The following is a 22,714-nucleotide window of genomic DNA, read 5'->3' on the forward strand; positions in this document are numbered from 1 at the left end:
CACAATATCAAGACTGCAAGCCTGGAAAACACTCAGCCATACTCCTTCAGTTAGGTCAAAGATCTTGGTTTCTCATTTTAAAATGTGGACCTTTCAGTCAAAAGCCATTTAACAAATTTTAAATTAGACATAGGGGCCAGCAGTCCTGTTAGACAAAGAACAGTGGCTAAAAGACCTCTAGCTCCAAACAACAGACATAACACCCAGAGAAATCCTACTTCCAGTCATAGGCATGATCCTGCAACCAGTAAGGTATGGCGGCAAACTAATCTTCGAACTGATGTACGTCATCCGTAACCAGCCTCTCTCTCTTGAGCAGTGGTGCCTGCGTAGCCCTGGATCTCCTCAACACAGCAGAAAATGTCAAGACAACCACTGCCATTAATCATACAGAACTGCAAGTTCCTGAGTACTCAAACAAAAATAAACTGGTCTCCTGACTTGGACTTCAGCTCCGAGTTGTCCTCCCTCTTTGTGGAGCAAATTTGTCCATTTCCATTACAGGTGTCAGAAAATATTAAATGGTCAGACCAGCCAACCACCCAGAGGTAACCACAATGCCTCCAGTGAAAGATATAGAAGAAAGCGACCAGCCTCAACCTCTGGCTAAGGCAATGGTACAGCAGGTCAACTCTGCTACCACCGAACATACACTGTAACTCCCAGTCAGCATGTTAAAGCCACAGAAGATGCTGGAGCCTGGTAGTAGCCACTCATTGCCAACAGCGAAATGTAGAGGTGAGTGTACCACTAAACCTCATTCTAGTCACAGGAGTGCTCACCTCCGCCAAAGAAGACATCGCAATGACCCACATAATGATGGAAGAAGCGAGAGAAATGATAAGGAAATAAATACAATGTTCATCTACCCCGCAAGAAACGAGTTAAGTATAGTAAACACCGACCAGTGCAACAGCCAAATCGCGAAGTGCGGTTTACCATAAAAGAATGGAAGAAAAGGATGAAAACATATGGAGGTGCCAGAGTAACCTCCAAACCTACAGGAAGAACCAGCAGTGACTGAGCCTACCACTCCTCCAACAGTATGGGAGGTCTCCCGGCTACCTGAACCTTTGAATTCAAGGACTTGAAGGGGGGAAGATGGGGGTAGTGATAATTTAGTAATGACAATGCAAATGTATTAAAGTAATAACAATGTATGGCATAGGGTAAACGATAATCACTTAAAATACATTGGATAAAGATCTGGGGGGAGATGTAGTATAAGGATCTGACAGGCAAAGGGTTAATGCAGGATTGAGTACAGTACCGCCCACAGTGATGTAAGAGAACACATGACCCATACACAGGGTCAGTCATGTTGGACAGAGCAGTGTGTACCAGCAAGCATGGAGACCACTCCTAGCTTGTACCCTTTACCGTAGATTTGCAATCAGTTCTAAGAGTTAAAGACATACAGTTAACTTGTGTATGGCTACGAAGACTTCTTCAGGCCTACTGAACTGTAACCAAGACCCAAAAACAGGTGCCACTGAATTAGTTTTAGTCTCTTATGATTTTGACTTACGGCAGCAATCACATGACTTGAATGGATAGTTGGGGCCGAGTTACAGGACTAATTTAAGCAGGGAGTTCAGATGACATTACAAACAATAGAAGCAAAAGGCAAGCAGTTTATAAATGTCAAATTATTCCCTTGATTGGATCACAGGCTCATAATTCACTACCTGACAATCTGTTATGCCATAACGTTATCTTGGACTGTGGGAATATTTCCCCTCTCTCAGCAGTATAAGTGATGGCTGATCCTGCACATCATGTCCTTAATGTGCAATGACATTCAGACAAGAGTATTAATCCCTTGTCATATCATCAGTGCATTATTCATTTGGCAGCTGGTTACCAGAATCCAATGTCTTTAATATAAATTCATGGTACATAATTTGATAAAATGGACAAGAGAAAGTTTAATGTTACATTTATTTCCACTGCTCTTAGTTCACAGGAGTGATTAACAAAAGATCCTAAATTACAGACTTTTGAATTATTTGTATCTTATTTAATATAATAAAACATTAAGGAGACAGCAGCAGTCTTAAACTCTGCAAATGATTTTCTTCCTCTAATTGAAATGTGTTCTTATTATGGGTACATCTGAAGGTGTGGGTGGTTGTATTTCCAAGCTGCACCTCCTCTTTCACATAAAGCTTACAAACAGCACACATTCCATTAATTAACTTCTTTGACTAGCATTCATCTATTGCTACCTGACAAATTGCACCCAGATGTTAGTGGAGTAGGAACAAGCACAGATCAAAGTTGCTGAGGGAGATGTGTTTGATCTGTCACAAGTACCATGGCTGTTGATGGAAACAAATTATTTCCCTTTAGATTAATCCAAAGCAAAGGGCCACAAGGGGAGAGATTGACAGTGAAAGCTTCCAGCCAATCAACAGGCTTTACAAGCAAAGTCCCATAGGACCTTGGGAAACAGCAATGTAGCCATGACAATCTGCTGCCGTTCATCATTTATTAACCCAGTCCTTGCTGTCTGTCACTTTAAAGTTGAATTGGGTGGCAAGGATCAATTGGGCTGGACTATTGGTTTGTTGAATAGAAGAGATTGACTTATGTATTTAACTCAACAGAGACAATATTTTATATGATGATACACATATTCTTGATTTTTTTGAACATCCAACTGAATGAGATAGGCTTTAACCTGCATTAATACATGAGAAAGATTGTTTGGATAATTAAGGTATAGATTACATAAACTAAGCACAAAGTTCCTTCAATTTAAACAAAATTTATAAGGTGGAATCATCCCAGATTTGCACTAAGTGCAGTAGCGGGCCCATTATTAATGCATTCCTGGGAAGCATGCTGTTTCGATGATGGGCGGGCTCTCATTCTCCCACCCGCCATCACCTCGCCACTTCATCACGTCAGGTGCCATATTTAAAGCTCCTCACACCCCGCTTCCTGTAAGGACTCCATCCCATTCTCTCAGTTCCTTTGCCTCCGTCGCATCTGTTCTGATGATGCTACCTTGAAAAACAGTTCCTCTGACATGTCCTCCTTCTTCCTTAACCGAGGATTTCCACCCACGGTTGTTGACAGGGCCCTCAACCTTGTCCGGCCCATCTCCCACACATCCGCCCTCACGCCTTCTCCTCCCTCCCAGAAATATGATAGGGTCCCCCTTGTCCTCACTTATCACCCCACCAGCCTCCACATTCAAAGGATCATCCTCCACCATTTCCGCCAACTCCAGCATGATGCCATCACCAAACACATCTTCCCTTCAACCCCCCGGCAGCATTCCGTAGGGATCGCTCCCTCTGGGACACCCTAGTCCACTCCTCCATCACCCCCTACTCCTCAACCCACACCTATGGCACCTCCCCATGCCCACGCAAAAGATACAACACCTGCCCCTTCACTTCCTCTCTCCTCACCGTCCAAGGGCCCAAACACTCCTCTCAAGTGAAGCAGCATTTCACTTGCATTTCCCCCAACTTAGTCTACTGCATTCGTTGCTCCCAATGCGGTCTCCTCTACATTGGAGAGACCAAACGTAAACTGGTCGACCGCTTTGCAGAACACCTGCGGTCTGTCCGCAAGAATGACCCAAACCTCCCTGTCGCTTGCCATTCTAACACTCCACCCTGCTCTCTTGCCCACATGTCTGTCCTTGGCTTGCTGCGTTGTTCCAGTGAAGCCCAATGCAAACTGGAGGAACAGCACCTCATCTTCCGACTAGGCACTTTACAGCCTTCCAGACTGAATATTGAATTCAACAACTTTAGATCTTGAACTCCCTCCTCCATCCCCAACCCCTTTCTGTTTCTTCCCCCTTCCTTTTGTTTTTTCCAATAATTTATATAGATTTTTCTTTTCCCACCTATTTCCATTATTTTTAAAGCTTTTATGCCCCCCCACCCCCACTAGAGCCATACCTTGAGTGCCCTACCATCCATTCTTAATTAGCACATTCGTTTAGATAATATCAGCAACTTCAACACCTCTGTGTTCTTTTGTTCTTTTGTCTGTGACATCTTTTGATTGTCTGCTCCTATCACTGCTTGCTTGTCCCTACAACCACACCACCCCCCTCCACTTCTCCCCCCCCACCCCCCACCCCCAATCTTAAACCAGCTTATATCTCACCCCTCTCCTTGGATTCACCCAGTTCTGCTGAAGGGTCATGAGGACTCGAAACGTCAACTCTTTTCCTCTCCACCGATGCTGCCAGACCTGCTGAGTTTTTCCAGGTAATTCTGTTTTTGTTTTGGATTTCCAGCATCTGCAGTTTTTTGTTTTTATCGCCATATTTAAAGTCCAGCCACACACACCACATCTCATTGCTTCTAGCCCACACTGCTGCAGGGAAGATGTCCACGGAAGACAAGGCAACTGCAGACCTCAGGTTTAGCGACACGCCATTGGAACGCCTTTTGGATGCCGTGGAGCCCTGCCAGGATGTCCTCTACCCTCACCTGGCCACAGGATGGGCAGCGGTATGATTAACCAGGCTTGGGAGGAAGTGGCGGCAGCCGCTGTGGTTCAGCACCAGCGCCCTTCAAAGGGGAACGGCCACTCAGCGCCGCAAAAGCATGAATGATCTCCTTTTTGCCAGGTAGGTCATTCATCTCATCACTCTCAACTCTCACACTCACAAACCCGTCGCACATTCACAGGGATCTCACTCACCATCAGTTCAAGGGACATTGCCATTCATTCTCTCTCATATACACCTTCATTGTCCTCATCCCATCCATGGGACCACTCACCGCCCAAACATGCCAGGCATACTTATCATCTGGCCTGGCAGGCGTGTTGCTTATATCCTCGCCATCTCTATTCATGCAGGACAAGCTAGCACACAAAAGGGAGAGGTCGCAGGCAAGTGGAGGGATGCCTGAAATCAAGGTCCTCACAGACTTTGAAAACAGAGCCATCCAGCTGACCGGCGAGGATCTAGACCGTTCCTGTGCTGACGGTGATGTCAGTGGTGCTCTACCAAGTGAGGGTCCAGTACCGCAACATCAATCAGACAACCATGCTGTGAGTGATGTGTCCTGTTTCACAGGACATTTCCATGCACTAATTTTCTCCCTTGCTTCTGCAGGCACATCTGGGAAACAGCCGACAGAGTCCATGACCCAATTAAGGCCCCGAAGAAGCCTCTGAAGAGGAATCTGGAGACAACCTCCTTGAATCTCCATTACAGCACCCACCCACATCCTCCACCAGCACAGAGACACACGCCTCAGTAGCACAAAGCTTTAGAATTGCCTCAGGATCACAATCTGGTGAGCACATTGCACTGTCTGATCCACAGCAGGCGACGGCAGGAACTTCCCAGGTTTACAGCACTCAGAGGACTGCGGGAGGCCAGAAATCTGTTGAGTCCGAGTCAGACGATAAGTCTCTGGAACGGTCATGTCACAGTTGCTGGAGCTGCAAAGGCAAGCTCAGGAACATCAGGCAGGGATGTCCGCTGCACTCCTCAGATTGTAAGGCACGATAGAGGACTCCATCTGCCTTCACTGGGGTGATAATGCCAGCATGCCAATGCACCAAGTTCAACATTGGTAGGATGGCAGCTGCCAAGGAGACCTTGGTACAGGACGTCGCTCCTGCACTGCTGTGCGGGCTCAACTCCATCGCTGATGCCACAGTTGGTCTCCAGGAGAGGGGAACCTGGCAGCTCGATCTCACTCCAGAGACCGCTTCTCAAGGAGTCAGCCTGGCGCCCTTGGGCACCCATAGGGCTGAGGAGGAGCAGGCACAGGCCCTGGGTGACTCCAGGAATGTCCAGCCCACCTGAATCCCCTCTTCTTGTGACCTCAGCAGCTCCAACTCCACAGGCTGAGGAGGGTGCCACTACCACACAGCAGGACCCTGAAAGGGGGCCGGGACCCTCCAGGTCTCAGCCCTCCAGAAGATGCCCGCCAGGGTCATCACCTTACATCCACCTCTGCTGTGGATGTCCAGCGAGCACCAAGATGTAGTGACAGGGTTAGAAAAGTCAAGAAAAATTATTTGCACAGCCTGGGCATGGGCGTTAATCACTTGTACATTCTGTTCACTACTGTCAATAAACTCCCATGAATGTCTTCCTGCCTGTGGCTCCTTGTTCTGATGAGCAGTGTTCCTGTCACTCAAATGTGAACCTTTCTGGTCAAGATAAAGGCAGGTGTCTCAGTCCAGGGCCTCTTCCCTGTGCTTTGTGCAGCCTTCAGACCAAAGTGATGGTATGGCTTTACACTCCCTGGAAACATTACTGATGCCTGCACCCCAACGGTGCTTGGCATTGCTGCTAAAATGTGGTGGGCAGGTGTCACAGAGTTCCATCATTCTCTTTTTGTGCTCTTAGCACCTTTAAAGAGGAGCTGGCCCCTATCTCTGCAGCATCTGTGACCATTGCTCCTGAAAGGCTCAGGTGCTAAAGGCGGACAAAGGGTCAGATGCTTCTAAAGATTCATGGCTGTTTCTATATGATATGACCCTGATCAGAGAGTGCAAGCAAGCTGCCCTCGGCAAGACAGGAGTCAGACATTCTCAGAGGCTATGTGAAGATCTATGGAGGGTCCTCACTGCATGTCGTCACCATCCTCCTGCAATCGAGCGGCTATTAGGACCTCCACTGCATCTCCACGACAGGAGCATTAACACAGAAGGTACGCACGCTGCCATTAGCCAAACTGGAGTCAAATGTTCACAGATGCAATGTGAGGATCTATGGGGTCTTCTCACTGCATGTTGTCATCATCCTCCACAAAGCTAGCAGCCATGAGGGCCTCCCGAGCGCACCTGCCTCATCTGGCCAGCGCAACAGCCTCATGCTAGTCATCGTCGCCTTACAGGACCTCCTCACTTTCATCCCCATCTGCGGACTCGTCATTGGAGGAGACTTCCAGCTCCTCCATCTCCTCCTCAGCATGCTCCTCTCCCCGTTGCAGTGCCAGGTTGTAAAGGGCACAGCAGATGATGACTATGCGTCTCACCCTCTGCAGGGTGCCACCAGACCAGTCCAGGCACTGGAACCTCATTTTCAACATCCCGATGGTCTGCTCCACCAAGTTGTGAATTGCTACATGAGCGTCATTATACCTCCGCTCTGCTGCAGTCTGAGGCCACCGCACGGGTGTCATCAGCCACGGCGTCTGCGGGTCCTCATGGAGCCATCCCTGCATCTTCTGTGGACTTCAGAGATCTGTGATAGACTGAGGATATAGCAGTTGTGCACAGTCCCTGGAAACAGTGCGCATATCTATAGGGTGCATTTCTGGTGGTCACACGCCAACTACACATACAGCGAATGTAATCCCTTGCGGTTGATGCAGTCCAACGTGTGTTGCCTGATGGAGACCCGAGCACCACCTGAGTGCAGTTGATCGCATCCTGCACCTGAGGGAAACCCGAGATCTGCGTGAATCCAATCACTCTTGCATCCTGGCTGTCCTAGTCCTGTGTGAAATACGCAAAGTTGTGTGCCCTCGCAAACGTGGCATCTGTGACTTCATGGTTGCATTTGTGGATGGAGGCTTATGGCATCCCACAGAGATCACCTGTGGAGCCCTGAAAGAAGCCACTGGTGCAGATATTGAGTGCCACTGTCGCTTTCACGGCCACTGGCAGTGGATACCCTCCACGTCGCCAAATCCTACAGCAGGCGGCAGATGTAACCGATCAGCTCCCTGGGCATGCGCAGTCTGCAGCTACACCAGTTCTCAGTCATCTTCAGGAATGAAAGGCGACATCTATAGACCCTGGGTGTTGCTAGGCGCCAACCAACGACGGCTCACTGTGACTCTTCAGCAAACTGTGCAGGAGTCCCAGCCGCCCCTTCTTGCAGACAGTACTGCTCCTCCCTCTGCACAGCGAGGAGTCTCAGTCGCTCTCTCCGCCGTCGCCTTCGCTCTCTGTAGGCCATCAGGCATACAACTAATTCACCAGGCTCCATGTTCCTGATGTACTGCTCCTGCAGGATGAAAGAGAGAGACATGTTGGTGTACTAAGAACCTGTCCTCATTAAGTCTGAAGGCCCCTTAATGCTTCCCGGAGTGTGCTGGCCACCACTTGGATGGCCAGAGATTGGTGCGCTGCATGGCTGCCTGAGACCCCACCCAACTTCTCCCCACTCCACGCGACTGATTAGCTGCAGCTTTGCCCACTGGACTGCATGCTGTGCTCTCAACTCAGGCACAAGCATTCTCCTAACCTGCAATGCAATGTAGCACTGTTAGCTTGAACCATCAGGGAGACTGGTCCAAACCGGGATGCTGACATTGCAAGGGACCATGAGCACCTCCACCAGTGACTGCTCCACGGCCAGCTTTAGCAAGGAGACTGTACAATGTGTGCAGTTGTACAACTGTTCTGTAGTCCACTAAAATGTTCATACTTTGCAGTCTGTGCCGGGGGGGCTAAGGGAGGGGGTGGAAGACAGAAGCGCGACTCCAATCATATCACTGGCTGCGCTTGAACTGTCTCAGTTGCAGAGGAATGATCACTTTATATAAGGTGTCTCTAAGATGTGGCTGCTTCCTTCGCCCACAGTAGCCCCCACCCCGAATGCTTGTGCGCTATATTCAGCCGCAAGGCAGCCCTTCCGCCCACCCCAATGCGCTCAAGCTTGAAGTCTAATAGGCAACCCTAGTGAGTGCTGCACATCATTGCCCTGGACTCACCTCCAAGTTCCCCTCAGAGTGCAGCCCGCCAACTGCACACGTTTTATATGCCGTTGTGAAACACATCAGCGTGCTTTCTCGCCGACATTGCCAGACGATCCAGCAGTTGGGCCAGCGGGTGGAGAAACAATTCCAGCAGGCTGGCCTAATATTGATATGTGGATGTATTACAATGAGGTTCATGATGTCCGATGGCGGGAAACACAGCCCACCATCGACAGGCTGAGCGAATGATCGCAAACTGGTTTCACACCATCGTGAAACCGATGGGGCCATATTGCCCGCTCAGGCCACCAAACATGCCCGACGCCAGCGGGCAGGGAAAATCCCGGCCATTATCTTCAAATCAGAATGTTTTCAAATTCGAACTTCAGTTTGTAGTGGTGACTAATCCCACTAACAAACTTCAGCCACCAGGGGACTTGGCATATATCTTGGAAATTAACTGGACATCTTGATATAGTGTCTTCAACACTGAAGAAGTGCATGACCCTTACTTTGCTTGAAAAGGAGTTAATTGTTGCCTTGGATAGAAAATTTGCTTCAATTATGCAATTTCTCCACATCAAAACTCTTGATTAACTCCTTCACTTTCTTGCTTTTCTACTCAGCTGGGCTAGGCAGTTGCTCTACCCTAAGGATCTGTGATGAATAACTTCAGCTGTACCCCTTTGAACTGACTTGCAGAAGGTGGAGGAGAAGTGAGGGCCATGGTTGAGCCCTGCTGGACAGTCCACACCCTGCAATAATGGACGGAGTTTTCCAGCCCCATTGTGGTGGGGGCGGGGCCAGAAAATGTGGCGAGCCATTCAAAGTCCATTGACTTTGGTGGAACATGAAAATCCCATCGACAGGAGGAGCCGTAAAATTTTGCCCTGCAGGATGGAGTGGAGAATACGCTGTTCAGGTGCAAATGGTGGTCGAGGCTGGGACTTGAACTCTGGTCTCCTAAGCTTCAGTGACCTAGTCACCTTCACAACTCACTTCTTTTCTTACTAATTGCCAGAAACAATAATTCAAGGTGTGTTGGATTCTGCAGTTTGTGGAGTCCGAGTGGAGCAATAGTAACCAAACAGGAAGTAGATTGAGTGCAGAGCTGACAAGAAAGCAGAGCTGCTCCACACACACAGGTATCTAATAGATTACAGCTGCGAATGTGTCCTCATTTTCACACAGACCTCAAGAGGATGAATGCAAAGGCAAGGAGGAGAGCAGAAAGAGTTACCTGATGAAATGAAAGGGCACGAAAACAGGCCCACACGACGTTGTTTGGAGGGGGCGGGGGGGAGTGCAGTGGGAAAACAGGCCCACATGCAAGGGGAAGGTGGCCGTGGCGCAGTTGAAAGAAGGAGAACATGAAGGCTAGATGCAGGAGCAGGGAAAAGGAAAATAAGGTTGCTACCCATTTTTTTCAGTTACTTTAGAGGAGCTGATTGACCAGAGCCAGCCACACAGTGCTCAGGGTTGTCACTGACAGTTTGGATGAAGGTAATACTGGTGGATCCACACCAAAACACATTGACATGAGTAGAGCTGAGAAGGGTCTGGAGAAGTGCACCATTTTGTTGAAGATTGTTGCCTTGGAACTCAGTTGAGTGGGAGCTACTGTTGGATAAGAATTGGTGGCAAAATCTGTGAAGGAAAGGAACTAGAATTTTACCCGAGGAAGATCAGGGCTTGTGGCAGAAATTGGAGCCATGTACGTTGAGTGGGCTGCCTAATAAATCTTTGAGATCTATCTATTTAATGCTTAATTTATAATTTATATTGACTGTCATTTGCCCGTTAATTCATGTTTAATTGTGTTGATTTTGGATGTCATGGATATTAGCATGGACAAAAGATTGGCAAGCTGGCAGAGAGTATGCATAAATTGGTCTTTTTCTGATTGACAGGGTGTGACAAGTGGGGCATCAACTTTTTATGATTTACATCAATGACTTAGATGAGGGGAATGAAGACATGGTAGCTAAATTTGCAGGGGACACAAATATAGGTAGGAAAGTATGTTGTGAATAGGACATGAGGAGGTTGCAGATGTATATAGATAGGCTGAGTGAGTGGGCAAAGATCTGGCAAATGGAGTTTAATGTGGGAAATGTGAAGTTGTTCAATTTGGCAAGAAGAATGAGAAAGCAGAGTATTACTTAAGTGGAGAACGGCTACATAATTCAGAGGTGCAGAGAGATCTAGGTGTTCTAGTACATGAGTCACAAAAAGTTAGTGTGCAAGGACAGCAAGTAATTAAGAAGTCTAATGAAATGCTAACCTTTATTATGAGAGGGATTGAATATAAAGTAAGGATGTTATGCTTCAGCTATCAGCATCGGTGAGACTGTACCTCAAGTACTGTGTGCAGTTTTGGTCTCTTTATTTAAGGAGGGATGTAATGCATTGGAGGTGGTTCAAGCGAGGTTTACTGGATTGATAGCTGGAATGAGTGGGTTGTCTTATGAGGAAAGGTTGGACAGACTGGGCTTGTTTCCACTGGAGTTTAAAAGAGTGAGGGGTGATTTGATTGAAGTATACAAGATACTGAATAGCCTTGACAAGGTGGATGTCGAAAGGATGTTTCCTCTTGTGGGCGAGTCCAGAACTAGGGGGCACTGTTTTAAAATTAGGGGTCGCCCTTTTAGGACAGAGATGAGGAGAAGTTTTTTCTCTGAGGGTTGTGCGACTTTGGAATTCTCTGCCTCAGAAGGTGATGGAGGCAGGGTCATTGAATATTTTTAAGGGAGAGGTAGATAGATTCTTGTTAGGCAAGGGAATCAAAGGTTATCGGGGTTAGATGGGATCTGGAAATTGATACACAAGATGATCAGCCATGATCTTATTGAATGGAGGAGCAGGCTCAAGGGGCCTATTGGTCCACTCTTGTCCCTATTTCTTATTTTGATTTGATTGTTAAAGTGAAAGTTCTAAAAAGGTGAAAGGTTCATTGGTTGTTTTCATCAGGGTTGTTCAGTAAATTTGTTTCTTTTTGGTTTGTTGGATCTCCACAGGGATCACAAAATCTCAAAAAAAGAGCATTTACTTACAAAATACACAAATGAATAGATTTCAAAAAGCTGGTACAAACACAATGGGCCAAATGACCACCTCTTGTGCTGTAAAATTCTATGATTCTCTATTTTTTTAATAAACTGTAAACACGATTTGTCTAGATAATTAAAATTAGCTTTTTGACCCCAACACGTCAGTACCTCTTTAATGCAAAGCTTTTTGCTGGAGGTGCTAGCACAGAGTAATACATTTTTACCCATCTCACCCCAGGTCAGGCAGCAGGAGGCACAAACAACCTGCCAGACATACAAAATACCATGGTATCCTAGCTTGCTACATAGGGAGAGTTGTCAGGTTGATAGTAACAGATTCTACCTTCACAAGCAATCAATCCAAGATTACCGCTCTTTGCGCATTAACAGACAGGTGTCTATTGGGACTTCAACCTGCTCCTAAATGATGCTGTACATATGCTTTACTCCATTTATCCTATCATAACCTTTCATAATGTTAAAACTCTCTAACAAGTCACTGCTCAGACTACATGTTCAGATTTTAGAAATCCTTAGATATTTAAAAATTTTGTGGAAAACTGGATCATTTCTGAAATGGTTATTTTTAAATATTTAACTACTGAACTTGTCCTGATGTGAAATGAGGCTGCCAGCATAACTGGAACACCCTAATACAGTTGAGAGAGAAAAAAAAGGTGCAATTGTCAAGTAAATGTGAAGGCTGATGCTATTTTTATAAAGAAACCATTAATTAGCTGTAATCTTTGCAAGATTGACCTACTTGTGACTGCCCCCTGTTATGATGTGATGGTTCAAAAAGTAATTTTCCAAGAAGATCCTTGTCACATATACCCAGGAGACAGAGAAGTACTGAAACTGCTTCTTAACCGCAGGGAGCGCCATTTTCACCAGATAATAGCATATTTCTGAAAAAATATTCTGGGCAACAAACAGATGCCCAACTGACTGTATTACTCACAACACCAAAGATAGGAGCCACATTGAAACAATTATAAAACTAGAAAATATTTTCATTCTTCAACTTTTGATTTGAATGCACATGTTACATGTATGGGCCAGATGTACGAAAATTGCAAAGTGATTTCAGTTCACACTTGTGCAAAAGGAGTCTCACCTAGGTTCACTCTGTAATCAGATCTGATCATGCCCTGGATATATGCTACACCTCAGCATCAGTGTGATGCCCAATGTTGTGAGCACACCATTAGTCGCCATTATTGAGGTAGGGTCAAGGATTTTGGTAGTTCAATAGCATTCTTTGTTTAAAAAATAACAAAATCTCTCCAAAATATAGATTTTTAAATGATCACAAGGATAAGAAACAGATAATTAGACATTACAATTCTGACTTTAAGGATCTGAACATTCCAATCTTTGATTTTAATTTTACTGAGTCACAGGTTACACTAATCTGACTACATATGATCAATTATAAGGTTGTGGGGTCAAATGCCTCACCAGACATTTGAACATGTAATCTAGATTGACAGTTCTGCAGTGCTGGGCTTTCGGAGGTGCCAGCCCTTACACAAAATATTAAACGGAGGAGGCCCTGTCTGTCTTCTCAGATGGACTTAAAAAGATTCCTAGGTATTATTTGAAAAGAAGAGTTCGCCTGGATTCCTGAAGCGACAGTGAAGAAGTGCTGGTAAAATTTCCAAGTCAGGCTGGTGAGTGGCTTGGAGAGGAACTTGTAGAGGATAGTGTTCCCATGCACCTATTGCCCTTGTCCTTCTAGGTGGTAGAGGCCGTTGATTTGGAAGGCTCTGTTGAAGAAGCCTTTGTGAGTTCCTTGTGGCTAGTACACACTGCTATCCCTGTGTATCAGTGGCAGAGGGAGTGAATGTTTAAAGGTGGTGGACGGCATGCCAATCAAACAGGCTGCATTTTCCTGGGTGGTGTTGAGCTTCTTGAGCGTTGTTGGAGCTGCAATTGGAGAGTATTCCATCACTTCCTAACTTGTGCCTTGTGGATGACAGGCAGGCTTTGGGGAGTCAGGGGATGAATTCCTTGCTGTAGAATTCCCAGCCTCTAACTTGCTGGTCCACCATTTTACAATGGTGATTATTCTTCAAAAGTATTTAATTGGCTGTGAAGAACTTTGAGATATTCTAAGTGGGCTTGTGAGGTACTATATAAATGCATATTCTTTATATTCCAAAATGAAGTCTAAAAAAAATACAGCAGGATATTCCTGGCCTTTTCTACAACTACGATGAATGTTATGGAGGGATTTTGAACTCATCACCGTCAACTGTGATGTTGCATGGTTTTAGCAGAGACTATTCCAAACTTAGTGAATCGAGAGGCAAGTTGCATTTATGAATCTGGTGGAGAAACATTTCTTGATGAAGGACTGTCCATGTACAATGTGTTTACATTGGACATAAGTGCACATTCTAGAAAATTAATTCTCCTGATCACTGAGCCAGTAATTAGCAGGCTGAATTAATGTCAGCACTATCTGTGTGAACCAGCACTCAATCTTTTCTGGAAATCTTTCAAGATCAGATCATTACAGATTTTTAAAATGTGTTTCAATTTTCTTTTTGCAAATGGTGGGATGGAGGAGTGGGCGACAGAACATCCTATTGCTTCTTGGTACTTTACTCAACCATAGCAAAAGACACATTTTAGCCTCGTTGCAAAATATTGATGACAACTATTTAATGCATTTGCATGAAATTCTTTTGATCATCAGTTGAACACAATTAACCAATTTATTTTAAAAATGGTCAACAACTCATTTAAAACAATCAGAATACGGCATGAACATATTCAGCTCTGAAGAAGGGTCATACCAACTTGAAACGTTAACTCTGTTGTTTCTCTCTCCACAGATGCCGTCAGACCTGCTGAGTTTTTCCAGCATTTTCTGTTTTTACATTCAGCATATAGCTTGATTTTATCGCATTAGTTTCAATCGGGCAGTTTATATTTAAAAAGGTGCAGTGCATATTTACCTCATCAACAAAAGAGAAGGATTGGCATGTTTTATATTGTATGTGCAATGGTAGCAATGCCATTAATTGAAAATTATTCTTGCCATGCCTTAATGGAATAATTTTATATCAAATAACCCTCAGTATATTTTGTAATGCGCTTCGACAAAATTATAGTTAATAATTTAAAAATTCTAATTTTTAAAGAGCACTGCATTTAAGAGCTACAGTAAAGTGAACTACAACATGTCTGGTGATAGCAAATAATTCTATTAAAAAGTCTACTGTGGCTGAAATAAAAGAAAGTGTGTACGGGAGAACTAATACTGAAAGTGAACTGCAGCCAGTACAGCTGAGCTGAAACACTGAATTCCTCTATCAATTCCCAAGGTTCATGCAAGTTTTAAAAGTAACGTTAACAACTTGCATTTATGAAGACATCTTTAATATAGAAAAAAAATGTTGCAAGGTAAATTGATACTAAACCAAAGAATTCAGTATCAGTAGGGGTGACCAAGGATAGATCTTTGGAAAATTCCAGAGACAATGGTGCATTGTTTTGTTTAATTTATTCATTCTTGGGATGTGAGCATCACTGGAAAGGCCTGCATTTATTGCCCATCTCTAACTGCCCTGGTGGCTGCCTTCTTGAACTGTTCCAGTCCATGTAGCATAGCTGTTAGGAAGAGAGTTCCAGGATTTTGATCCAACAACAGTGAAGGAGTTGTGATATAGTTCCAAGTCAGGATGATGTGTGACTTAGGCAGGAACTTGCAGGTGGTAGTGTTCAAATGTGACTGTTGCGCTTGTTTTCTAGGTGGTAGAGGTCAGGGGTTTGGAAGGTGCTGTCAAAGAAGCCTTGGCAAGTGGATGGTGTTAAGCTTCTTGAATGTCGTTGGAGCTGTACTTATCTAGGAAAGAGAAGAGTATTCTATCACACTCCTGATTGGTGCCTTGTAGATGGTTAGCAGGCTTTGGAGAATCAGGATCTGAGTTACTTACTGCAGAATTCCCAGCCTCTAACCTGCTCCTGTAGCCACAGTATTTATATGGCTGGCCCAGTTCAGTTTCTGTTCAATGGTGACCATCAGGATGTTGATGTTGGGGGATTCAGCAATGGTAATGCCATTGAATGTCATGTGGAGATGGTCATTACCTCGCATTTGTGTGGTACAAATATCACTTGTCACTCATCAGCTCAAGTCTGAATGTTGTCTGGGTCTTGATGCAGTGAGCACGGACTGCTTCAGTATCTGAATAGTTGCATATGATACTTAATTGTCCAATTATCAGCGAACATCCCCGCTTCTGACTTTAGGATAGATGCACAGTTGTTGATGAAGCAGCTGAATAAGATTGGGCACAGGACACTGCCATGAGGAACTACTGCAGTGATTACTGGAGGTGCTTTGGCTAAGATTATCAAGGTGAAACTGTAACTAAAAGTACAGATTCTGAGCTGGATAATGGAGTAGTAATGTTGGAGGAGGGTGGTCAGGTCAATTGCTGAAAAGTTGATGTGTAAGATGCAACGGAATAGTGCACCATGGTCACAGTCAGTCACATAGGATGTCATTTGAGAATGTGATTAGCATTCTTTCAAATGGCAGCACATGGTGTTGCATGAAAGATGTGCATAAATTTAGGGTGCAACAACACATTCCAGGGCTTGCAAGGGAAAAGGTTGCCTGGAGAATGAACAATAATGTGCAAAGGCAGAATTGGGAAAAGGGGTAACGATGATGATTTTGAAAAGAGAAGAAACAATGCCTGGAGATGAGGGAATCATTTACAAAATCAGTTGGTATGGCAATCAGTTAGGGAAGTCAGGTAGTCAGCAGTTTAGTTTGGAATGGGGTCAAGGAAGCCGAAGCTGGGTCTTATGCAGATGGAGAGGGCACAAAGGGAGAGGAGCTGAATGTCATACTTACGGTAGATGTGACTTTAGAAGAATTTATTCCGAGATCCTCTTTAACCATTATTGAACTTTCAGTAGGAGTTATATGTCAAAACATTAATACCTGACCAGCAGTGTCTCATGATAACAGAAATTATTTTTCATTTTGAAAACTTAAAATATAAAAAGTAACAAAAACTGACACTACTTAACAAAGACTAAAGCAGAGACAGACATCTACCAAGTGAACATTCTAAAATAAAGTAGGAGCCTCCAAACTTTTCATGTTGTGAACCACTCCGCTGCATACAATGGAGCCTCATAGACCAGGTATAAATTTAAATGAATGTCCCCGTTAATTGCACATAGCTCGAGATGGTGATCTAACAGACGGAAATGCTCCAATATAGAATTTATCCACCAGTGAGGCAGCACTGCTATCCACACTTCCAGATCCACAAAATTCAAGCTAGAGAAGCTGCCAAATGAGAAATAAAGACAAATTGGACTAAGCTGATAGCACTTCAGGGCCAACTGCCAGGGTTCGAGAGTGGTAGGTTAGTCACCCCTCCTCTAAAGAAAGCACAAACACTGAGCTCTAAATAAATTGGAGCCCTCCCACTACAACCAAATATCCTTAAGCTGAACCCATTCCAGAATTCCTACTGGTTGGATGGGCAATGGGATCTAAGAATGGTTTTCCTAAACTGAATTCAAATAAAATCAAAAAAGTGCCCTGTTACCAACAGTGAATTACTCCTTTTCATGAATCACAATTAAACCAATGACAGTAACCACATCGATTTCATTCAACGTAATCCTTTTTCTGAGCCTAGGTGATTAGTTTTGCAGCAAGTGGCCAAGAGGAATGGCTGGACTCCACTTTTCTTCTGAAATTCTCCAAAAGCTACAAGTTCCTGATCGCAAGTGTACCATCAGGGAAATGTGGGGGTGATGGAGAGATTGGCAAAAGAAAAGTTTGTTCAAGTCACTCTCATGGGCTCAAGCAACTCTCAAATGACTCTGAGCAGCAAGCCCAAGAAAAACAGTGAAAAATTGCCAGAGCTGGCCTCTGCCCACCCTTGCATCTACAGAGATGTTACTTGACATTGGGGACCAAATGAAAGTTCAGAATAGGGCTTTGGCATATTTAAACGAGGGAGGAAAAATGTGTATGCCGTCTCAATAAAGAAAATGCCAAACTGAACAAGTGGTTATGCAGCTTAAGTAACACAGAATTTAAAAATCTAATTCCAATCTACATTTAGATAATCAGTTATTTGTACTGCAATTAATTGTTTCAACTCTCTGCATTTATATAACTCATCACCTGTTGAAATGCCCATGAATCTGTACAAGGATAAGTTGGCTCTTTGAATCACATTATCGAATGCTGGTGTAAACCTTAAAATAAAAAAATGCTTTCCTTACTGATGCATTCTTAAAACTGTCCAAATAAAAAGGTCCAAATAAAGATAGCTTTAAACCACTGCATTCTCATGCGACAGCCGATGAAAGCTGTTGAGGGAGTCCAGAAATAGTCAAAAAGGACAAGCCTCTGTGACCTCCTGTCCTGCTGGGTTTGATCTGACAAAGAGAGGTGGAGCGATTGTGCAGCTCCATTGTCTCAACTGTCAGATCAGAGAAAACACTGTTAAGGCTCATCATTAAGGTTTATGGGGCTGCAATTGAAGGGGATTAAAAGCAAAATCTATTGAGATCCTTTTAGACTGGAGAATAACATTAAATAACTATTAGAGGCTTGGCACAATAATGCTTTACTGTGGCTCTTGCTGGGGCATTCACAATTCCAGGAGTGCACATGTTCTCTTCCAGCTGCGCTACTTCATTTATTGAGGGTTACCCATAAACTACATCTTAAAATAATTCTCAAGCTTTAATGTTCTGTCCAACTTTTAAAGAACACATACAATAATGAAATACCAATACTTTGAGAACAGCTTTGTAAGCATGTCTGAGTTTTAAAACATACTTTCCCTACAGCATAAGTATCTGCATGAAACACCCTCCCTGGAAAGTGCATATCCATATGTTGTGTCCGATTGTAAAAATACACTGAAGAAATTCTTCTTCATCAACAAGCCAGAGTTTAAATAATGTGGCTGGTGATTGGTATGAGGAATGAAAATTCCTGAAAATAAATGATTTATCTTGAAAGGCATGCCTGACAGAGAAACTTGGTCACACATCAGCTTCTGACACTTATAAATAGATGTTTCTTATATGATCGGAGGAGAATCTTGCAATAAAGACTTGCACTTAGCTACTGCTGTCAATATGTTGGTTCCAACAGACATCAGTCTTGCCATAACCACTAGTTTGGGGAGGGGAGTTGGGGGAGTGATGGTCAAGATGATTTGAAAAGTAATAGGATCAGAATACATTCTCTCAAATTGGAAGTTTTTTTTTAGCTAAAATGGTCATAAAATGAGATATGGACATCTCTCCTTCATTGTTAGCAATCCCATCAGACACAGTCCACAGCCTAGTTTTGTTTTAAGCGATTTTATGTTGCAGCATTCACAGGCAAGTACATAGCATGTCCCATCTCAGATAATCTTGTAAAGGTATTTACCATCTGTTTGTACTTAATCTGTAAAGCTGCCTGCAAATCACAGATATTTTGCAATAGAATTGCCATTTTACCCATGCACACAACTTCCAATTTCATAGTAACTCAAGTCAGGCACCTCTCTGGAAAAGATCTTTCCACATTATTGTTACTACAGTTCTCCCACCCCAGCTTATCTGAAAACCGGAATGAACCAACAATAGCGAATTGTTTCATGGGAGCTCAGAAGCAAGAAATCACTGGCACATGCAGAGAGTTTGGATGTCATTCTTAATTCTCAACCAATGACAGATGGTGAGCGAGGATCAAATGACAGTCACTGGTTTAAATGCCAAAATGAACAGGAGAGTGGACAACATTCCTGACTAGCCCTTCCCAGTCTGAAAGCAGAGTAGACAATAGAACTTCATCAGGACACTGTTGTTCAAGCTTCACATTCTCCCCCCATTACTCCAAGGAAAAGCAAGGTAGTTCCAAATTCTTTCTCTGCTACTGATAAGTAGCCATTGCGGAAACAACAGAAGTACTGGCCACTTTTTTTAACGACTGCAAACTGCTTGATTTGCATCAATGGAGTCAGCAATATTTCCATCCATTTTTTGTGTCATTTTAGTTACAATCTTAGTGGTAAATGGACCTGTTCCAGTTTTAGGACCAGATAATAGTGTGCAACACCGTTCCTGTGAAGGTATAACCAGTCCACAGTGTTATCACATGCACCCCTAACTTTACAACAACATTCCAGTTACTCTGGCAATCATTAGTTAATAATCGAATAGATAAACAGTTCCAACAGCCTAAGCATTCAGTATTCTGGTCAGATACATGCACATGTTCCTGCACATCTTTACTCCAATGCACTTATATTTTATGATTTAAAGTAGCAGGTCTTATAACTGTATGGTCTTACAGAAGACTAGTGCGTAGAAAAGAGACAAGGGTATGTATGACTTGCTCTCAAAATCCATGGAAACACTTGAGTTATAGCTTGTTTACATTCAGGCAATTAATGTACATTCCCCTGAAACTATGGAAACTGGATTAAGGTATACACCCAAACTGAATGTTTAATTTTTTTTTAAAGTTAGAAAAATCACAAGGTGCCGACAAGCAGTCAGTGGGGGATTAACATTATGCTGGTTATTTTTGACAAAAGACAACTGTTTATACTATCAATCACTATACAGAACTACGAGTTTCAAGTATCAGGTTTTTTAAATTCTAAACAGGCAAATCAAAAGGAAGGTCATTAATGGTACAAGTCGATTTGGTAGCATTGATTGAATCGTAATTTGGAGAAGGGAGGTATCTGCACATAAACATATTGAGTTTTATATTAAGGTGTTTCATTTGAAGTAGAAATAAGATAATTAGGGTGATCCAGCAATAGGATTCAATGAAGGTCTCAGAATCTGATCATCCTTTAATTTGGGAAGTTCTTAGCTGAGCTAATGTCAAAAAGATGCTGCTTTATTCAAATTAATCCAATCAAATGATATTTCCAAACTTTGGGATTGGAAAAAGAACTAAAATAATCTTACAAGATTGATCCAAATAACTTCTACCCCAAAGTTTCCTAAGGAAAAAAACAATTCCAATGCTTGCTGATTTGTTTTAAAACAGGTTTATTAATAAATTACTCTTTAAAATAGATCAAAGCTGACGCATAATTCTTAGAAAACATGTACTGCATGTAATAGCTCCAAAGAGAACGAAACCAGAAAACGGTAACTATAACAGCAGGGACCTAAAAATCTTTGCAATAGGGAAAGATTTGCTACAATGCCATCCCAGAATAACAGGAGTCACTAACTGGATGCAGATGCAGCGTGTCTTCATCAGGCACATTAAAAAATGATGGTGTCTACACATCAATTTTGGACGAGAGTGTGTTGCAGAGAATGGCTGAGTGTTTTCCCCACAGGCAGTACACAACTATTGACTTTTTTTCCTCCCCCCCTCCCCCATTAGCTGTGTAGGATAGATATACATTTATTGAAGGCTGTAATGGAAATCTGAGGGTCTCCTGTCCTGGGGCCAGAAGAGAAGACAAGCTATCACATCATGTAATGGCAGCCCATCTGTGACAGACCTGACCTACATTTTCCTTCCTCTTGCTCGCAACTGTCTGCCTATGCTTTAAAAAGACATTTTATTATAAGCAGAAAGGAAGTGCATGCTGGGCATGCCTAGTTAATGTCTTTAGTGAATCCAGATTTAACCTCCCTCATAGCCAATGATCACTAAGGTTCCAGCAAATAACCTGAATAATAAAGAAAATATTTTGTTCTTTCATTTAGGATTCTCAGTACAACAATATTATTCAAAACCATTATCCAAAGATAATGTTGAATTCCATTTCATTTGAAGAATACACAAAAACGTAGCATGGATTTAGGCATTTGCAAATTAGGTTATATACTGAATTCGGGTTTAGCGAAAAGAGAACACATGCATAAAAATAAACGTGTATAGCGGTTCAGTAAAAGAATGCAGAAAGAAGGTTTTCTTATCATAGTTACACATAAATAATTTATTGATTTTATCTATTCGAGAAGCTTCTTTTAATTTAAGTGATAGTGAATTGATACTTAGAAAGCTGCTGCCTTCACAAAGCTCCTCGGCAGAACCTACCACGACGCTGCAGGTCATACTCTCTCTTTGTCTCTTCATTCCCTAGTATTTTCCACGCCTGATCAACTTCGATGAACCTCTGTACGCACTCCTCAAGTTCTCCCACTGGCACATCTGCACTCTGTTTGTCCGGGTGATACTGCCAATCAGAAAGGAGTTGGGGGGGGGTGGTGGTGAGGGAAGAGAATGGAGAGGGAAAAAAAAAAGTTGAGCGTGAAAAAAAATCAATACTATAGCTCAGATTTTGTTTTGGGGAGGGGTGGGGGGGGAGAGCGGTGGCAGCGAGAAAGAGGTGATCGGGAATACGAGTCAAGACTGTTGGGCCCGAGAGACTGCAGCCAGGTTAATTAAACCACAGGAGTCACAGACATCGATGTCACAACCTGCTCCGACAGCATTTTCTGGATAATTTGCTGTTGGCGCTGTTGGCATTATGGACAATTTACCATGAGATGTTGTGAACAGGAAGAATGTGAAACAGAAAAGGGGGCAGGGGATGTGTGAATGAGAGAAAAAAAAATCATAATACACAAGTCAAACGTGCAGCTATTCAAAAATTTACAAGGAAAACACAATATATTTTTAAAATTGAGTTAATATGGTTGAATACAACTCCAACTAGTAACTGTCAGCAACTAAGTTCATTTGGACAGCAATTATACCCAATGCGAGAATGGATCTTGTTTAATTACTGCAGAAAATTAATTGTAAATACAATAGGTGGTCATAAAGAAATCCTAGCCTGTTATATTGGGCTGAAAATCCAACACAGGGAGATGTTTTAACTGTCAGTTTACAATTAATTTCATAGCAATAAATAAGTCGTCCAGCCTATTTTGTCTTTGACCCCATTAATGTCACATCTTATAGCTCCTGATGGGGTCTGACATTAGCGGGGTAAAACCATATGAAGAATCTGTCTTGCCACCGCAATGATAAAACTCTCC

At 43.3% G+C, this 22,714-nt stretch overlaps 1 protein-coding gene across 1 annotated transcript in view; it reads right to left on the minus strand.

The window, feature by feature from the left end:
* Positions 1-22,714, minus strand: part of dnajc24 (DnaJ (Hsp40) homolog, subfamily C, member 24) — a 103,788-nt gene that overhangs the window by 31,695 nt on the left and 49,379 nt on the right. The window contains exon 4 of the mRNA XM_041197389.1: positions 21,768-21,906. Within this exon, the coding sequence (XP_041053323.1) occupies positions 21,768-21,906 (139 nt within the window). The remainder of the gene's footprint in view (positions 1-21,767; positions 21,907-22,714) is intronic.

This window comes from Carcharodon carcharias, chromosome 10 (genome assembly GCF_017639515.1).
Source record: "Carcharodon carcharias isolate sCarCar2 chromosome 10, sCarCar2.pri, whole genome shotgun sequence".
Taxonomy (NCBI): Eukaryota; Metazoa; Chordata; class Chondrichthyes; order Lamniformes; family Lamnidae; genus Carcharodon; species Carcharodon carcharias.